Consider the following 17521-nt stretch of genomic DNA (forward strand, 5'->3'; position numbering starts at 1 on the left):
ATTACCAGCAATGAAATGTTACAGTGATTAAATTATATCTGATAATGCTGTGTTAAAATTGTTGTGTAAGTTTTGCAAAAATACTGTTAATTGTATTAAACAAAAATTCTTAATCAACATTGTGTATTACATTATATAGCCTAGATAAATATTTTATACTGTAGTGTGAAACGAGTGAAAAGTTACAGGTTATAGGTATATAATATTTAACTCTAAAATCAGGAGTCAATTATACAGACACTATTGAAAATATCCGAAAAGTGATTTAAAAAAACACATTAAAATTGCCTTAAAAGGTTCGTTTGGTAACAGAGCTTTCAAATAATATAACTCTTAGGCTCATTGAATCATCTTTTCTAAAGTAATTTTTATTTGAAAATGAGTTTTCCCTGTTGTTTCCATCAAGATTTTGATGGAAGTTTTACTTTACAAAGTAATTAACCTATAGAAGACTTTTTTAAAATACTAAACTTGTCTATAGATTCTGGGAGATTGTAAAGAAATCATATTTACTTTAGTATCAGTTGCAAGTGCAAAGTTGGAAGGTGCAATGATTGCATTAAATGCAAAAGTTGTGGATGAAATAATAATGGAGTTTCTTTTGAAGTTTATGTGGTCATAAAGAAAGGTTGCTCAAAATCATTGTCAACTGGTCAAAAGAGAACAAGATAACTGCAAAGCAGGAGAATTAGTAAAAATCAGATAGTTTATTCTTTTTATTATAATCACTTTTATAGTCTTGAATATACGGTGATGGGCAGACTTGATATAATTTATCAGCCTTTAACTGATGAAAGTCATAAGAAATAGTTAATGAACATTTATTGTGCAGTGTGTCATAGATGTCATGACAATGTTGAAAACAATTCTTAAAGTACAAAATAAGATTAAAATGGGATGTCCTGAGCAAAAGTAGTCTTGTTTTGGAAAGACATTTTGAAAGTTTTTATTGCAATTTTTGAAACAAGAGATTGAAACCTATACTTATGCAAAATTGGTGTGGTGAATTTTTCTTGTATAAAGTTGTCACCAAAGTATAGCAATAATTATATGATTTGCTCAAACTTTTAGGGTTAGTAATGGTTTATACATCTTTGAGGTGGTTATTATTTGTTCACAAATTATTTCATTTTGTTTTTAAGAGATCGAGTTATGAAGATGTTCTATCATGCTTATGATAGCTATTTAAAATATGCTGAGCCATATGATGAACTACGACCTCTGAGTTGTGATGGTGTTGACACATGGGGAAGTTTTTCCCTTTCCCTTATTGATTCTCTGGATACACTAGCTGTGATGGGAAACTTCAGTGAATTTCAAAGAGTGGCACAACTGATAGTGAAAGAAATAGATTTCAATAGCAATATTAATGTTTCAGTATTTGAAACTAATATTAGAGGTAAGTTTTTGGTGCATTTATGATGACATAATTTAACAATGTGAAAAAAAAATGACACTACATGATTGAAGTTAGTAAAGTAGCAAAATAAATGAATTGTAAATGTTTGAAGGTGTAATTTGTTTATAAACAAAACACAATAATTTTACTGCTATTTTGATGTGAAACTACATTGTAGTATACAGTTTAAAAAACATCTAGAAGTGCTACATAATGTTTCAAGGAAACGTTTAATTTCCAAACCCTACTTACCTTTGCTGACACTTATAGCTGTTAATCAATCTTCAGGGCTTCTTCTTTTGCCCATCTAAGCATTGGTTTGATTTTTTTCATGCTTACTTCAGTCTTTTATACTGCACTTAATTTCTTTGACAGTATTTGTCTCTTGACATTCTCTACTTGCGTCAGTGTGCCCTGTTTTTCGGTACTTTATATAAGCACCTCCTTCAGATAATTCTATCAATTTTTTTTTGAACAGAGAATTTAGACACTTGTTTCTTCAAAGAAGTATTGCAACAGCTAACACCTCTGGGCATGATTTTCACATTGCTTGGTTGATTTCTATTCAATAATGTAACAAATCCTGTTGGTTTGACATGCTATTTTTGAGCTTGAATTCCTGCATTACTGTAGCATCTCTCAGTAGTTAAGAAGAGTTATTCTCAGTTAAGGCTTTCTGTAATGTGAGTCGTTGTGAGATTTAAACATATTGGTCCAGAGGCATCTCTACAGGGGATTATGAAGCTGCTTGTGCCAATGATCCAGGTCACTCTACAGGGACTTTAAACTTGCTTTTCTGGAGCCTTCATTTACTAGGTTGGCTTCTCATCAGGTTAACTTCTTCAGTTAGTCAATAATCAGGTATGTGAGGTTCTTCTGAGGCTTTTCCTAGTTGCTTTTAAGTGTACTCTTTCTTTGATAATAGAAATGTCTCAGGGCAAATGCTTAGTTTTTCTCATGCCATGAGGTTTACTGCTCAGTTATGAGAAGGGATAGCTATTTATTGTCCCCCACACTTGTTGGAACAGCATTCTTCCTGCAGTTTATTCCCAATTACCTTGACAAGGGATAAGGTGGGTTTTCAAATTGATTCATATTGCTTTTTCTGGACTACCTTTACAGGTGAGGAAGCTTCTGCAAGTCATGTCTCATCAGATTCCTCAAATTTCTGTGTCTTTATCTGCTTGGCTGAGAGTATCATGAGGATTAATATGTGGATTTCTCCCAATATCTTTCTCTCTCACTCTTTACACAATCTGTCAGTTTCTTCTTCTGGGGACTTTTATGTACCCCTTGTAACTATTATGACCACATCTACTACATGATTAGAAGGGGTATTTTTTCCCCTTTTATCTCTTTACTTTCCAAGGTCCCTTACCTCATTTTTTAGTCCCACTCTGTAGCAAGTGTTGCTCAAGGTGTGCTTTTATCAATTCAACTTTGCACTAGCAACCATGATTTTGCTATACGTACTGCTGGTTGCAATAGGCACTGTAGAAATGAGGTGTTCTATAAGACCACCTAGGAACTCACCAGGTGGTATTACCATATGCTGGATTGCTACTCAGGAATCCAGTCCATCCCTGCTAATCATTTGATTGAATAAATTAGAGTTAGTTTCCTTTTACAAGTTTAGGGAACTTGGTTCACCTATTGCACTGTTTCCAAAGTGCTGTTCCTAAGGGCTCTCCAGTGTGTATTACCCCCTAGATTCTACTGGTTGAGCTAGGTAGTCCTTACCACACTTGGTTTCTAGTCTGGGGGATGGTGTATGGAGGTTTTTCTTCCAGAGTGGTAGTGAATTCTTTCACTCTTGTAGGAGAGGGCAAAGTTAATGGCCCTCCTACCTGGGTCCCTGCATATTTTGTCCCAGATGTCTTCATGGTTCTATTGGTTTGGAATGGCTACAGATTGGAATTCACTCAAAAGTGTGTGTGTATATATACACACACACACACACACACACACATACACACATATATATACTGCTGGCCAAAATCTTAAGGCCAATGAACAAAAAGGAAAAATATGCATTTTGTGTTGTTAGACTCAACCACTTATTTGAGTAGAGCTTTGAAAGATGAAAATAAAAAAAGAAAATAAAAATATAAAAACTTTTTAACATTTAATAGGGAAAGTGTGAACACTATAAAATTAGCATAAATACTAACTGGTCAAAAGTTTAAGACCATGCTGAAACGAAGTGTTAATCAATAAATACGTAACAAAATTTAATCATTTGTATTCAAGCATTAGCATTGTCAACACCTCCCACTGGCATCTCCTATGTTACATTGGGTAAAAACATGGCAAAGGCTAAAAAGTTGACAGAGTTTTAATGTGGCAGAATTGTTGAGCTGCAAAAGCAAGGTTTCTCGCAACATGTCATTGCTGGCGAGATTGGACGTATTAAGACTGCTGTTGCAAATTTCTTAAAAGACCCTGAGGGATACACAACGAGAATTTCAAGTGGTCTACTCATGAAACTTTTGCTGGTATTGAGCAGAAGGATTTGACGGGTTGTCCAGCAAGACACCAGCCAATCATCGAACCAGATTAAGGCACTCATGCAGAATGCAGCTCAAGAATAATAAGACGGCATCTACGAGAGAAAGGCTTTAAAAACTATAAACGTCTTCAAAGGCCATGCCTACTTCCACACCACGAAACAGCTCGATTAAACTTTGCTGAAAAGCACCAAACATGGGACATAGAAAAATGGATGAAGGTTTTGTTCTCTGATGAGAAAAAATTTCACCTGGATGGTCCAGGTGGCTTCCAACGTTACTGGCACAATAAGGATATCCCACCGGAGACATTTTCTACACAACACAGTGGAGGAGGTTCCATCATGATCTGGGGTGCATTCTCCTTCCATGAAACAATGGGGCTTCAGGTTATACAGGAGCATCAAACAGCAGCTGGCTACATTGACATGTTGGAGAGAGCATCCTCATTGACTTAAGGCCCTTTCTTGTGTGGAAATGACTGGATCTTTCAGCAGGACAATGCTGCAATCCACAATGCCTGCAGGTCAAAGGACTTTTTTCCTGGCAAATAATGTGATTCTTTTGGACCATCCAGCATGTTCACCCGACTCAACCCCATTGAAACTGTTTGGGGGTGGATGGCAAGGAAAGTCTATAGAAATGGATGTCAATTTCAAAAGTGCATGATCTTCGTGAAACCATCTTCACCACTTGGAATAAAATTCCAGCCATTCTTCTGCAAATGCTTATATCAACCATGCCAAAGCAAATATTTGCAGTTATTTGCAATGACAGCCATGCAACTCATTACTGAGATGTCTTGTTGAGCATTTTCTACCCTATTTAGGACTGTTTTTTAGTATCGTCTTAAACTTTTGACCAGCTAGTATTTAGGCTAATTTCATAGTGTTCACATTTTCCCTATTAAACGCTCAAAAAGTTTTTTTATTTTCCCTTTTCTTATTTTCTTCTTTCGAAGCTCTACTCATATAAGTGGTTGAGTCTAACAATGCAAAATGCATATTCTTTCTTTATGTTCATTGGCCTTAATATTTTGGCCAGCAGTGTATGTATAATAACATCACTGTCCAATGGCCTTAGCCATGATCAAGGAATACAGGGACCAAAATTCCCGAATTCCAACCCCAAGTAGTGGAACCTAAATTATCTGACTGGGACTGATCTAAAGAGATAATCACTCATATACAGTTCCACCCTTGATACAGAAACTTAAGTTCAGAGTGAAGAGTCTGCCTGTTATGGATGTAGTGAGATGGTTACTCTACCAGGGTGCCAATCTTTTCTTGGCACACCCCTTGTCTGTCCAGATACTTTCTGTATGGATTATTCCTTCACCAACTGCTCTATCTTCTCAGTATAAGATTCTAGCTATCAGTGTCAGTGAAGGTAAATGTTTTTTTGAAAGTCAACATTTTCCTAAATAGAAAATGTATAAGCAATAGTACTCTGCTGAGATTCTTATAACCTTTTTCCCCACTAAGTGCCAGGTGTTAGTAACTGGGATGGAATCAGTCTTGAAAAAGTGATAACATCATATAAATGAGGTGCTTATATATAATACCAGAATAAAGATAGGGTGCTTTAATATAGGTGGAGAGTATCATGAGACAAATATTGCTAAGGGCAATTGAGTGGGGTATAAAAGACTGGAGCAAGCAAAAACAAATAATACCAGTGCTTAGAGAAGCAAAGGGAGAATAGTAGCTATAAGTGTAAGCAGGAGTATGTATTATTGGAAATACATTTTCAGTTTGAGAAAATGTTAAGTAATTCAGTATGGTAACATAGCTGTGCATTCATCCAGTGAGTTACATCTTCAGTCATAGTATTATTAGTTAGACACAGTTCTAAGGGCAGATAGACAATATAAGGTACTTACGATAAACACCTGTAGTTTTTCATAACAATCTGCAATCACTGTTATAAAAAAGGGGTAATTTAAATTTATTTTCTATTTTTTGTGGTGGTTACAAGATTAGTTCAATTAATTGAGGTCATAGAGATCTATGGTACAGAAAGTAACTGATGAAATGTTAAGTTTTACTTAAAAAAACATTTAATATTCATTTATATTTTAGAGGCTATGCAAATGAAACTTAAACTGTAAGATAGATAAAGGTATTTTTAACCTTAACATGAAAATTATCATGCACTCAGATTATTCAACACTCTCACTTCATGTAATTTCCAACAAATTTTTAATATGATCACTTAAAAAATATTATCTTTTGTCTACAAGACCTGTAACATTCACTAAAAGCTTGCCACATTTTGTAAAGATACATGTGCAACATTATAAGTTATAGTATAGATATTTTATTGTTACTTGATGGTTACGAGATTGGTCAAACTAACCAAGCCCATAATAAAAGTGTTAAGGTATAAAAAATTGTATGCTTGGGCTATAGTTATCAGTTTCACAAGCATTAAAACTTAAGTGTAGTATGTATTACTAATATTTATGCAAAGATGTTTATATACAGTATAAGTGTGGGTGTGTATACATAGAATCTCCACACAAGTTACATGTACTTCTCAAAGTTTAAAGTTAATATATACACCAAAATAATACCTGAATGATTTATGCATAGTTTATAATAGGCATTGCAAATCTATTTGATATTAATATCAAATGTCTTATTCATTGAAAATGAAGCATAAAATATATGTATAATATGCACTTTCATCTCATTGGCTGATCGGTGATTTCATGTATATATGCATAAGTAAATTACAAATAATGTACCATATCGTAAATAGTTTTTGAATTGGTACATGCATTAAAATCCTTATTATTATGCTCAATATAGTAACGTGTTTTTCTATATTTATAAGACACATTCTGAGAAGTCAATGTCATTATTTTATGTCATGTTATTTCATTCAGTGGTAGGAGGACTTCTTTCTGCACACCTGTTATCTAGAAAAGCTGGTGTGGAATTAGAACCTGGATGGCCATGTTCAGGACCACTGTTGAGACTGGCAGAAAATGTAGCTCGTAGGTTGTTACCAGGTATTTTTACATAAGTGTACCTTGTTCACTTACTACCATTTGTTGTGTAAACTTTGTAAGATAACATTTATGTGTTATTTTGTAGATGATTGTAATGGTTGCTAAGAGGTAAACTGAAGCAAAATCATGATAAGAGTAGTAGGATGTATCAGAAATTGGCAATTGTTTTATAAACTAATGATATATACATACTATTTGGTTTCTCTATGTGCACTTTGGTTTTGCTGTAAGCTGAGAAATGATGCATTAATTTCAGTACATATCACATATATCATTAAGATAATGAATCAAGACAAAGTGCTCATGACTTTTAGGATTAATATGTTTACTTACATCACAAATATTAATCCCATCTTACATCATGAGCAAGTCAAATACATGCATTTGTCTACTTTTTGTAAACTTCAAGATAAAATAGTTTTAAAATTTCTATTGATAACTTGATCTTATTGAATTTCAGAATATATTATTTTAAGTACTGTCTATGTAGGTATAACATCTCACAAAAACAAGTCTAATATCATGTATATAACTTGCAGGGCTGGATTTATGGCAACTGATGCTCTAAGCACAGCCAAACAATGGTGCCCCTCTTGGCCCCTCCATTGCTTAACTGACAAGACATTAAGACTGAATGAGTGCTGAAAGTGAAATAAAAGTTTGAATATTTATAACCCTTCTTCAGTTTTCTTCCAGGCCAGACTCCACAACTATATTAAATAAAAAAAAACTTTATTTATTTAACAGATTGAGCATGGATCAAAATCAAACAATGACTGAAGCCTTTTATTTAGAAATGATGAGGGAAATCACTTCTTTGATTAATGATAATTAAAAATAATTATTTTTATTGTATATTTGTTTTCACTCTGAGTTAACAATTTTCACTTTGATGTTAACAAAAATGAAAATTTTACTCAAAACCCTTTTATTAAAAAACTTTTCACTTTGATGTTAACAGTTTCTAACTTTGAACTCAAAACCCTCTAAGCAAATTATTTACTTATACCTTAATATTTATTTAAATTTCAAAAAGTTGTCTTCTAGATTTTTTAATTGCAAAGTTTGATCAAGTCCTCAGACTAATTTCTCATAACAAATCTGCTTCTATACTTAGCAGAGACAAAGGCATCCAGCCTGTCTTGCCACGTAGTTGTTCTTTTGGGATTTTTATTAGGTTGAGGAATAATTCGTGAGCGTTTTTAAATACTTTTATTCAAGCATTACATGCAAGACTATACAATATTTTAATGCATGAGCACATTACACCCAAAACATTTATTATGATACTTTATTTCATGTAATACCTAGGTATATAGTATGCATTGTTTTAAACGAAATTGCAAGAAATTAAATGCGAAAAGCAGATGGTGTCAAAAATGCTTGATTTTGTCCACTTGACATTCCATTTAATGAGCTGAAAATGAAAGCAAAAATTAAAGACATATGAAAATCAAACACACCATCTATTAGAGCAAAAAATTATCTACCAAATGACATGAAATATTTTGTGAAAGCGTTTCATTTATGAATATATTTTTTTAACTTGAAAAAACGCTCACGAATTATTCCTCAACCCAATAATATGCGTGAGTGGAGAAAATGAACACTCAGCTGTGCAATTTGTGATCATTAATGTTAAAAATATACACAATGCAATGTCTGTATTTGGAAATGCACACTCAATTTTGTCTTCTGAAATTATTTTATAAAGTTCAGCATGACTTAACTTGGTTTTTACAGTTTTTGTTATGTTGAACTTATTATGGTGCAAATATGAGTAAAACTCCTGAAGCTCAGCAGAGAGATTAGTGTTCAAGCCCTCTGGGTAAGCATCAATTAGCTTTTGGGAACACTGAGAGTACCTTTCAGTTTCAGCAGATGAAGTGACATCATTTTGCACGTCACTTAGGAAAGAAAATCTGTTTACTATTTCTTTGTACACCTCTCCTCTTCTTCACATCTGAGTTTATAGTTTGTCAACAACTGTGTAGAAGGTGATGATACAAAATTTATCTCTGACATTCAGGTCTACTTCTTGTGCATCTCCATCACTAAGTACCTTCTTTCTGACACGTCTGTGAGTTTGAGCTGCATTGTAATCAACATCTGGTAGTATTTCCTTTGCAACTGCTTCAAATCTTTCAAAGTCATCCCTTAAAGTGCATAGTTAGTCAGCTGATCACCCGTACAGATTTGCATATGTTTTTGAGTTCACATCCTCATTTTGCAGAACATGCTTTATGAAACTTTTGCAAAATCTCATCCCACATGACCAACATAAAAACAAATTCTAGCTCTTGCATCTTATTTGCAATATTGTCTGCTTCTCTTCTAGTGTCCCCCTTCTGTGACTGGTCTTCAACTAGACATTCTAAAGCTTCCAAAATATTAAAGAAAGACTTCAAATTGCTGTTATTGCCATAGCATATGCTTCCTATCTTTTAACACACTTTCATTTCCAAGACAAGCTTCAAGAATTTTTCATTGGCTGGTTGAGGCTGAAAAAAATGTGTAAAGCAAATGCATTGTAGAGAAAAAATTAACTGCCACTTGATAGCAGTCAATAGCACTTCAGCCTACCAGATTTAGTGAATAGGCTGCACAGAGCACATATATGGCAAACTTATTTTCTTCTAAAATCTTTTGCTGCATCACCAGACATGTTAGCAGCATTGTTGTAAGACTGACCCCTACATATTTTGAAAAATTAAGTTTGCCAACTTCACATGAGTACTGCAATACCTGGTTGGTCATTTCTTCAGTCATATGGCTTTTCAGTTCCAGAAAGGTTAAAAAGTGTTCAATAGGCTGCTCGTCTTTCAGATATCAAAGTACAACACTTAACTGATCTATATGTGATAGATCTGGTGTCGAGTCAACTGACAAGCTAAAATAACCAGAAGAATTTACTTCATCAACAATGAATGCATGGACCTTCTGAGCCATTGGTTCAGTGAGATCTTCACAGGTGGTTTTGGACAAGTAAGAAGAATTTCCTTTTCCATATTTTGAAATATATGCTGTTAAAAATGGAGCAAACTGACTTATGAGCTCAAGCAGCCCAAAAAACTTCCCATTATGCAGTGAACCAACTTTTTCATCTGTTCCTCAAAGCCAGGCCATGCTCAGTTGACATACGAATAACAGCTATTAGATGCTCCAAGACATGTTCCCAGTAATTGTACTCTTCTTTAATTTGTTTTTCCAATTCTTTCCCAAGTCTCAGTGAGTAGTACTTCTTTCATGATGATCAATTACAATAGTATTTCTCCAATTACTGAACCCTTATTTTTCAACAAAACATGAGGAAATTTAGGGGCAAAATGTTTACAAACAAAGCAGTAAACTGACCCTGTTGATGATGAATACAATAACCATTCTCTCTTGTATTGTTTACCATTGGCTTTTACCTCAAAGAGAAGTTTTTGTGAACAGTATCTCGTTGGTTTGCCACTATTGAAAATCTGCAAGATTTGCCAAATGGCTTATTGTGGTGTTGACAGTCAGTGAGTCCACAAGCAATCCAATAAGCCAACTCATCAGAAGAGAAATTGAGCCACAATCCTGGATCTTTTGCTTTAGTTTCATCATATTTTGTAGACTGAAATGTTTTACCATAGTCCAGTAGATTTTCATTTTCAGCAATTATTTCAACTTCAGACTTTCTTGCATCAACATTAATACTAGAGATATCAGGATAATTTATGGGCAAAGTGAGATCAGTTGCAAGACTTGTGCCAGTTGAGCCAACCTGTGACACTTCAACTTCGTCATGATGTTCTGACCTTGAAGTGGACAAAGTGGTACTTGTAGGTGTGGAGCGTGGTCCAATTTCAATATTGTCAAGAGTCATATGCAATACAAGTGACTTTTGATGGTAAAGATGGGTTTTGATTTGGAAGATCATGTTGTGTAAGATGAGTGATAAAAATTAGTCAACTTTCCAGTCTTGGCCACTAAATACAAAGCCTTTTTGGTTCTTTTTTGCCAATTTTCTCTTTTGTGCACCACTTAATTGAACACGTTTCATCTTGCAGTCTAAAAAATACAGAAAAATAAAACACAAAAGAATATGGATCATATGTAGTTATAATGATTATAAAAAAACACTGAAATTCATAAAGAAAAATATTGGTAAGACAGTCAAACATACTAAACTCTAGGTCTACATTCAGATAAAGTTATCCTAGGACCCAGGTCCATCAGCACATAAACATGAATTCATAAATACTTTTATTGATTTGCAGCATTCTCGAATCACTTCAAAACTAGCTTCAATCCATTTTAGGAGAATAAGTTTTAAGTCATTGCAAACGTTTTATTTAGGTTGTTGCTCTGGTAGCTGTATGCAAGAAGCAATGTCAGTGGTGATATGCAAATCCATTGTGAGCTAAAAAGTATTCCAAAACAATTTGTGATCAACAACACATACTGTAGTAGTCTACATACACAGTGATCATTCTGTACTGGAACACATATATAACATATAATCAGTTGTAAACTGTACTGCACATTGAACCACTAAATACTGGGCTAGGCCTAGGCTAGAGTACCTTACTCCTAATCAAATATATGAAGAATGAGTTGTAACCTCAACTTTGAGTTCAATTTAGGCATATGTCTGAAACTTTATCTTCATGCCTGGATGCAAAGGCAAATTCAAAATGACGGCCTTAAATAGGGAATAGTCCACTTCATTATTCCAGGTTACAGTAGCGCCTCCAGCGTACTTGAACTAAACTAGTTACAGTATTTAGTCGTAAAGTTATTGTCACTCAGTTCTCAGATAACTACACTAATGTTAGGCCTTAATGCTAATACATTGCAACTGAGGCCACTAATGTTAAGCCTGGTACTCAGTACTAACCTTGCTCACATGAACTTGTTCAATTCGTGCATTGTTTCAGACAGTCCTAAATTGATTTTATTGATTTATTGGTTCTTTACAGTATCTTTGTATGACCATGGTGCGACAGTACTGTACTACTACTAGTATTATAGTGTATACCTAACAACATTAAGAATCATGTTGTCATGCATGTTGAAGTCTTAGACAATTTGACCTAAAAGGTCAAATTATTGCCTTTAAACTGCTCCAATCAGTCAATTGTTTTCCCAGCTTTTCAGAAGTGTAACAGAACACATACTGATCTGAATTTATAGTCACAAAATAGTTGAATTACACCTTAAAGTTTGTTGTCATTATCTCTGTGTTTCTGTCTCGGATTGTTCATTTGTCTCATAAAAAATATCACCAGAAGGCTGGGCCTAGTCAGGACATGATGATGTCAAGATAGGATCAAGGAAGAAGTAAGGAGAATATAATTGTGATCTCCATTTTTGGGTCTAAAAATGGCATATTTGAGAAAATTTTTGTTTGCTATTTATGAATGGGGATAAATACAAGGGTGCCTGGTCTTAAATGTGATTTACAATATCACAATATCATGCAGAAAACAGTAGAACAGAAAAAAGATCTAACCAGGCAAATACTCAAAGTCAACCATCAGCATTTGTTAGAAAAATAGGGTAATTTGGTTAGAGGACTGTTTAAATCAATCTGTGAAATCTTTACTGTTACCAACATGAGTCACACAAAGTGTTTTACATAAGCAAATAACATTAATAGTGTCTACAAAATGACAGTAACTTAGAAAAATACATAATAGACTGGAATTATTTGTGAAAGTTTTTGTGATGAAAATACCAGGTGTCGACTTTCTATTAAAGAGTTGAAGAATACAAAATAAATCTTCACTTTTCCAAAGGTTCATCAATGGAAGCAGTCCTATTAACCAGATCTGCTTATATTATTACATAATCACAAGGGAATACATACATCCCCAAATACACGTATAGGTTACATGTAATCTATGAACAGTGGCATTGCTACAGTGACATTCCTTTCTAAGTTTTTTCTTGGTATGATAAGTTTTGTGTGCTCCCACACAAAGGAGGTTTTTTTACAGCAATTTGTTTGAAACCAAAAGAATTACGGCTCAGAAAAGCTTCAGTGAGAAACACACTTATAAATAAATATTACAAAACACACATGAATAATGCACTACTAATGCAAATGAAACTAAAACAAATGAGACAATGACCCAAATATAACGTACGAAAACAGAAGCCAAAAAAAACTTAAAACTAGTTACGTCTCTGTACACATCTGTTACCATTTTGTTTGACTTATGTTTCTGTGGTATTATACTCTTATTTTTCTGTAGATGTGACTGAATAAAGCAGTAAAAGGTAAAACAAAATAGTTCCACTGTCTATAATTTATTATAGATAGCCACAACAGAAGGAATGATTGAGAAAAATATTTCATCTTTAAGGTCAGACATCATAACATACAATCGTCTTTCACCTGAAGTTTTATCAACATTTTGCATTGCTCTTTACAGTAATATTTCGCAAACCAATGACTTCTTACTTCAGATACATAGTTTAGTAGTTTCTCAAAACTTTAGTCACTTCATGAGCCAAAGAAAACAATTTTTTACAATGCAGAGTAAAGTCGAATAAAGCTGATAAGGATAATTACAAAAAAATTGACTAAAGTTGGGTGTAGCAGTGAAAGAGTTAAGGGCATGATAGCTAGAAGAAAAACTCTGTGGTGACCCCTTTCCCATGGTGCCCTAAGCACATTCTTATTTTGCTTGATGGTTAATCCACAGCTGATAACATGCTTGTTTTATTAATTCCTGTGGATGTTACAAGTAAGATTCTGAGCACTACAGAGACTAATATTTTTGCACAATTTAAAGTTGTACACTAATCATGACCCATACCTACTTTTGTACTTTTTATATGGCCATGTGAATGTTGAAATTTTAAACCACTCCTTTAGAAATTTGTTTTATGATCATCTTGTTGATATCAAAAAAGATATGGATATACAGTATCTTTGTAGATGTCCAACATGTCATGAATTATTCCATCTATTGATATTTACAAGTGATTTTAAATCATTCTGAAGATCAAATGGATTGTGGTAAAGAATGGCTATTATTTTTATATTCCTACAATGAAAATATCCTTTTTTATGTTAAAATATTTTTTATCCTGGTCAAATACAGACCCTTTACAATAACTTTTCTGGGCATGGTCAGCTAAGTAGCAGATCTTTGTTGTCTGATAAGAGGCAAAATCGTTTTGATTGAAAAGATGTTTAAAATAAACTAATTTTCATCCAAAATTAAGCATGACTGAGGTTGTTTACATGTGTGAATCTGAATGCTCACCAGAATTGCCTAAATGTCCCTGTGTAATTAGGAGCAGGCCAAATATGTTTATGGATATACCTTTTATGTTTTGAGTCAAAATAATATTTCAGATTTTTATTGCTAAACCAACCTTATTCACCTTCAAAATGGAGTATTTAAATACTACCTCTTTATGTATAAAACTTTACCAAAATCAGTTTAACTTAATGGTCCTCTAAGGGAGCTGTATTGGAATCTTGATATGGAAAACAAGAAAAGTTTAAGAATGATACCAGTCCAACTGTATTAGAAAAGAGATGAACACTGCCATCCTAGGTGTATGTACAAAATTCTTGTACACCTTAATATGACTGTGAGCTTATATCATTCATCCACCCAGCTATAGAAAAAATTAACATATCTTTAGATACTGTCTGTTTTTTATACTATAACAGTGCATGTATCATTTTATTCTAACAAACTGGCAGGCCATCCTTATCTATCCAAGTTGAAAAGAATTATCCATTTATATCAAGCCATCAATGCTCATCCACCAGATACTTGCTAATAATATAGTTTTTTTTTCACAACCAGCTCTTATCTTCCATATTTTATTTATTCTTTCTGATAATGATGATAGTTATTAATATTGTAAACTCTTCTTAGACCATTAAGAATGAAATAAGAATTTTATAACTTTTCCCTACCATTGCTTAACCATATAATACATGTAAAAATAATTTTATTCTCAGTATTGTACATGTGTCCTTGTTTGTAAGAAAGAGCAGCTAATTTCTGAACACTGTTCTCTTAACATGGAGATATATAAATTCAACAATCCCAGTAGTGAAGTGTTTAAAAGTGCAGTTTCTCAATTAGTGGGTTGTGACCCACTGGTGGGCTGCAAAACAATTTGAGATGAGCCATGAAAAGGCTTGAGATTAACTGAGAACATTTTTTTAAAATGTAGCAAAAGTATAATGCAAAATACTTAACTCATAAAATACTAGCTGTAAGTGAATGTTACCGACATTAATGTAGCCTAGCAGTAATGAAACAACTTTGCCATATGTATCACACTTTTATAATTTTTTTAAGTAGGCTACAAACTTTTGCAAAGTTTGTGGGACATGTTAATATATAAACACACATGAATTTTTTCTTTATTCAGGATAAGGCAATGATCGATATTTTCCTGAATGTTTATTAATACTTTCCAATATAATACCTTCCCTTACATAATCACATTTCCCGATTTATGCTGCTCTCTATTTGCACAATTTTTGTTCACCATGTACTGTGACACTCTCACCTACACTTGTGTGGCTGAACTGTAGATGCAAATGAGCATGTGACAATCCTCTTTGATGCACCTTTGCCTCAGATCCATGGGTACTGCAGTTCCTGTCAGAAGGACTCATGCTTCATTTTCTCACTCTTCCCCAATATCCTCCTCTAGTGTTCCCTTTCCTCCTCCTTGGGATCCCCTTTCCTGCCAAGAAGGTCAGGTTATCAATTCTGTGGCCTTTTGTTTCTCTGACCTCTTATTCCTATATTTTATTTTCAGGTGATTGAAACATTTGCCTGTGTATTACACTCTCCTAGTCTACAGTTCCAACATTATGTGGATGACTGGTAACTTTTATCTCCTTCACTACAGACTTTATTTAGCCAAATACAGTTTCTACACGAAGCTGCTTGTCAAAGTGGATCAGTCATATTCTATCCCAACCAAATACTTCATCCACCTCAGGGTTTTTTTCAACTTCCTTCTCAATCATGCCCAGCCTTCTCTTTGCTTACATTTTATAGACTTGTTGGTTCTGAAGACTTGATACTGTTCTTCCCTGGCTATTTGCAAGGTTCTGTCTCTTTGGTGGACTTAGGCTTTGAATGGAAGCCCTTATTCTCCTTGGTTATTCTCACATGAGAGCATTCATTCCAATAGACTTTACAAGATAAATGGAATTTTACCAGGGATTTCCTGGATTCTTCTATCTTCCTTCCTCTCTTTCTTGAAGTTGATTTTGGCTGGTGGCTTGACTAAAGTTCCTCTTCCATCTCCCTGGCAATATCTTCACCTTTTATTAGGCACATCTCTGACAAGGTTGGAGAATATTTGGATTCTCAAAAAGTCTCTGGTCATTGGTTGAGTGAGGATCCTACATCAGTCTTCTAGAACTCCTGGAAGTTCATTTGGCTTTGGATAATTTTCTTCCAGTTTTGCAGTAGCAAGCCAAATCATTCTGATGGTTTGACTGTCTCCTACATCATCAGTAAAGTGCACCTATTCATATTCTCTTTGTTTCTAAATGTTAGATTTCCTTTTATGGGTCTGTACTTAACATGCTCACCTCTTAGCTATTACAGATCATTTATTTCATCACAAAAAAAGTTCTCCAAATGAAGTGGTCCTTTGATCTTCAGGTATTTTAGTGGTTCTGTTCAGTGCTTGGTTGCACATTTTTTAGCAGTTGATACCTTCAGTCAGGATTGAACCAGTTTTTATTTTTATGCCTGCTCTCCGATGTATCTCTTTCTCAGGGTTTTTGTTCAGTATACTAGCCACTCTGTCTCAGGTAGCTCCAATTGCCCATTCTAGTCTGCTTATCCATTGTTACTGTTAATTTGTTACTTAAGTCATCATTTCCCTTACTCTTTCTTTGCCAATCTAAAATGCCTGTATTTCACCTCATTGTTTCCACAGGCTGGTTTCATGAGTGGCTTTTGTTTAGCCCCTTGCAAAATGGTCCAGATTATCCACATGTGTAGCTTCTCTTATTTACTATTCTGTCAGCCCTTCTTCCTTGTTGATTTATCAGAGGAAATGGTGTATCTTTTGCTGCTGGTAATTAGAACAAGGTTTTCTGTCCTCCCTTCCCAGTGTCCATCATCTGTCTAATTTCTTCACATGACTGTTCGACAGTGGTCTCTCTGTTTCAACTGTTGCAGGTTATTGGGTGACCTTATCCTCTACCTCTTGTTTTACTCATTTCTTTTATATGTTTTCCTCTCCCATTTTCTCTCTTTTGTTTTGTTTCTTTCCTTTCCTCTGTCCTTTCCTCAGTGTGGATTCCTATAAATGGTAAGGGGACCTCCCAGGGAAGGTCTGTTTTTTCACTTTACCTCGTCTGGGATCTAAACATTCACCTATGTGTTTGCTCTGTGTGGTGACCTGTGAAGGGGAGGAGAGGATCCTAGTGATTGAGGGGTCTAACCTTAATACACCCCTTTGACCTTGAATTCCAACAGATGGCAGCTTTATGGTGGCCCTCCTAGGGTCAGTGAGCTGGTCCATTTGGGCTAGGGTCAACCAAGTACCAGTGTTGGATGTTCTCAACAGGTGTTGTGGGCATTGTATCTGATGCTGGTGTTTGAGTATAGTGCT

At 34.4% G+C, this 17521-nt stretch overlaps 1 protein-coding gene across 1 annotated transcript in view; it reads left to right on the forward strand.

Moving 5' to 3' along the window:
- The window catches only part of LOC143233976 (ER degradation-enhancing alpha-mannosidase-like protein 2), a 56604-nt gene that overhangs the window by 3187 nt on the left and 35896 nt on the right, over positions 1-17521 (forward strand). The window contains exons 2-3 of the mRNA XM_076470928.1: positions 1143-1399; positions 6797-6922. Of these exons, the coding sequence (XP_076327043.1) occupies positions 1143-1399; positions 6797-6922 (383 nt within the window). The remainder of the gene's footprint in view (positions 1-1142; positions 1400-6796; positions 6923-17521) is intronic.

This window comes from Tachypleus tridentatus, chromosome 12 (genome assembly GCF_004210375.1).
Source record: "Tachypleus tridentatus isolate NWPU-2018 chromosome 12, ASM421037v1, whole genome shotgun sequence".
NCBI classification, from domain to species: domain Eukaryota; kingdom Metazoa; phylum Arthropoda; class Merostomata; order Xiphosura; family Limulidae; genus Tachypleus; species Tachypleus tridentatus.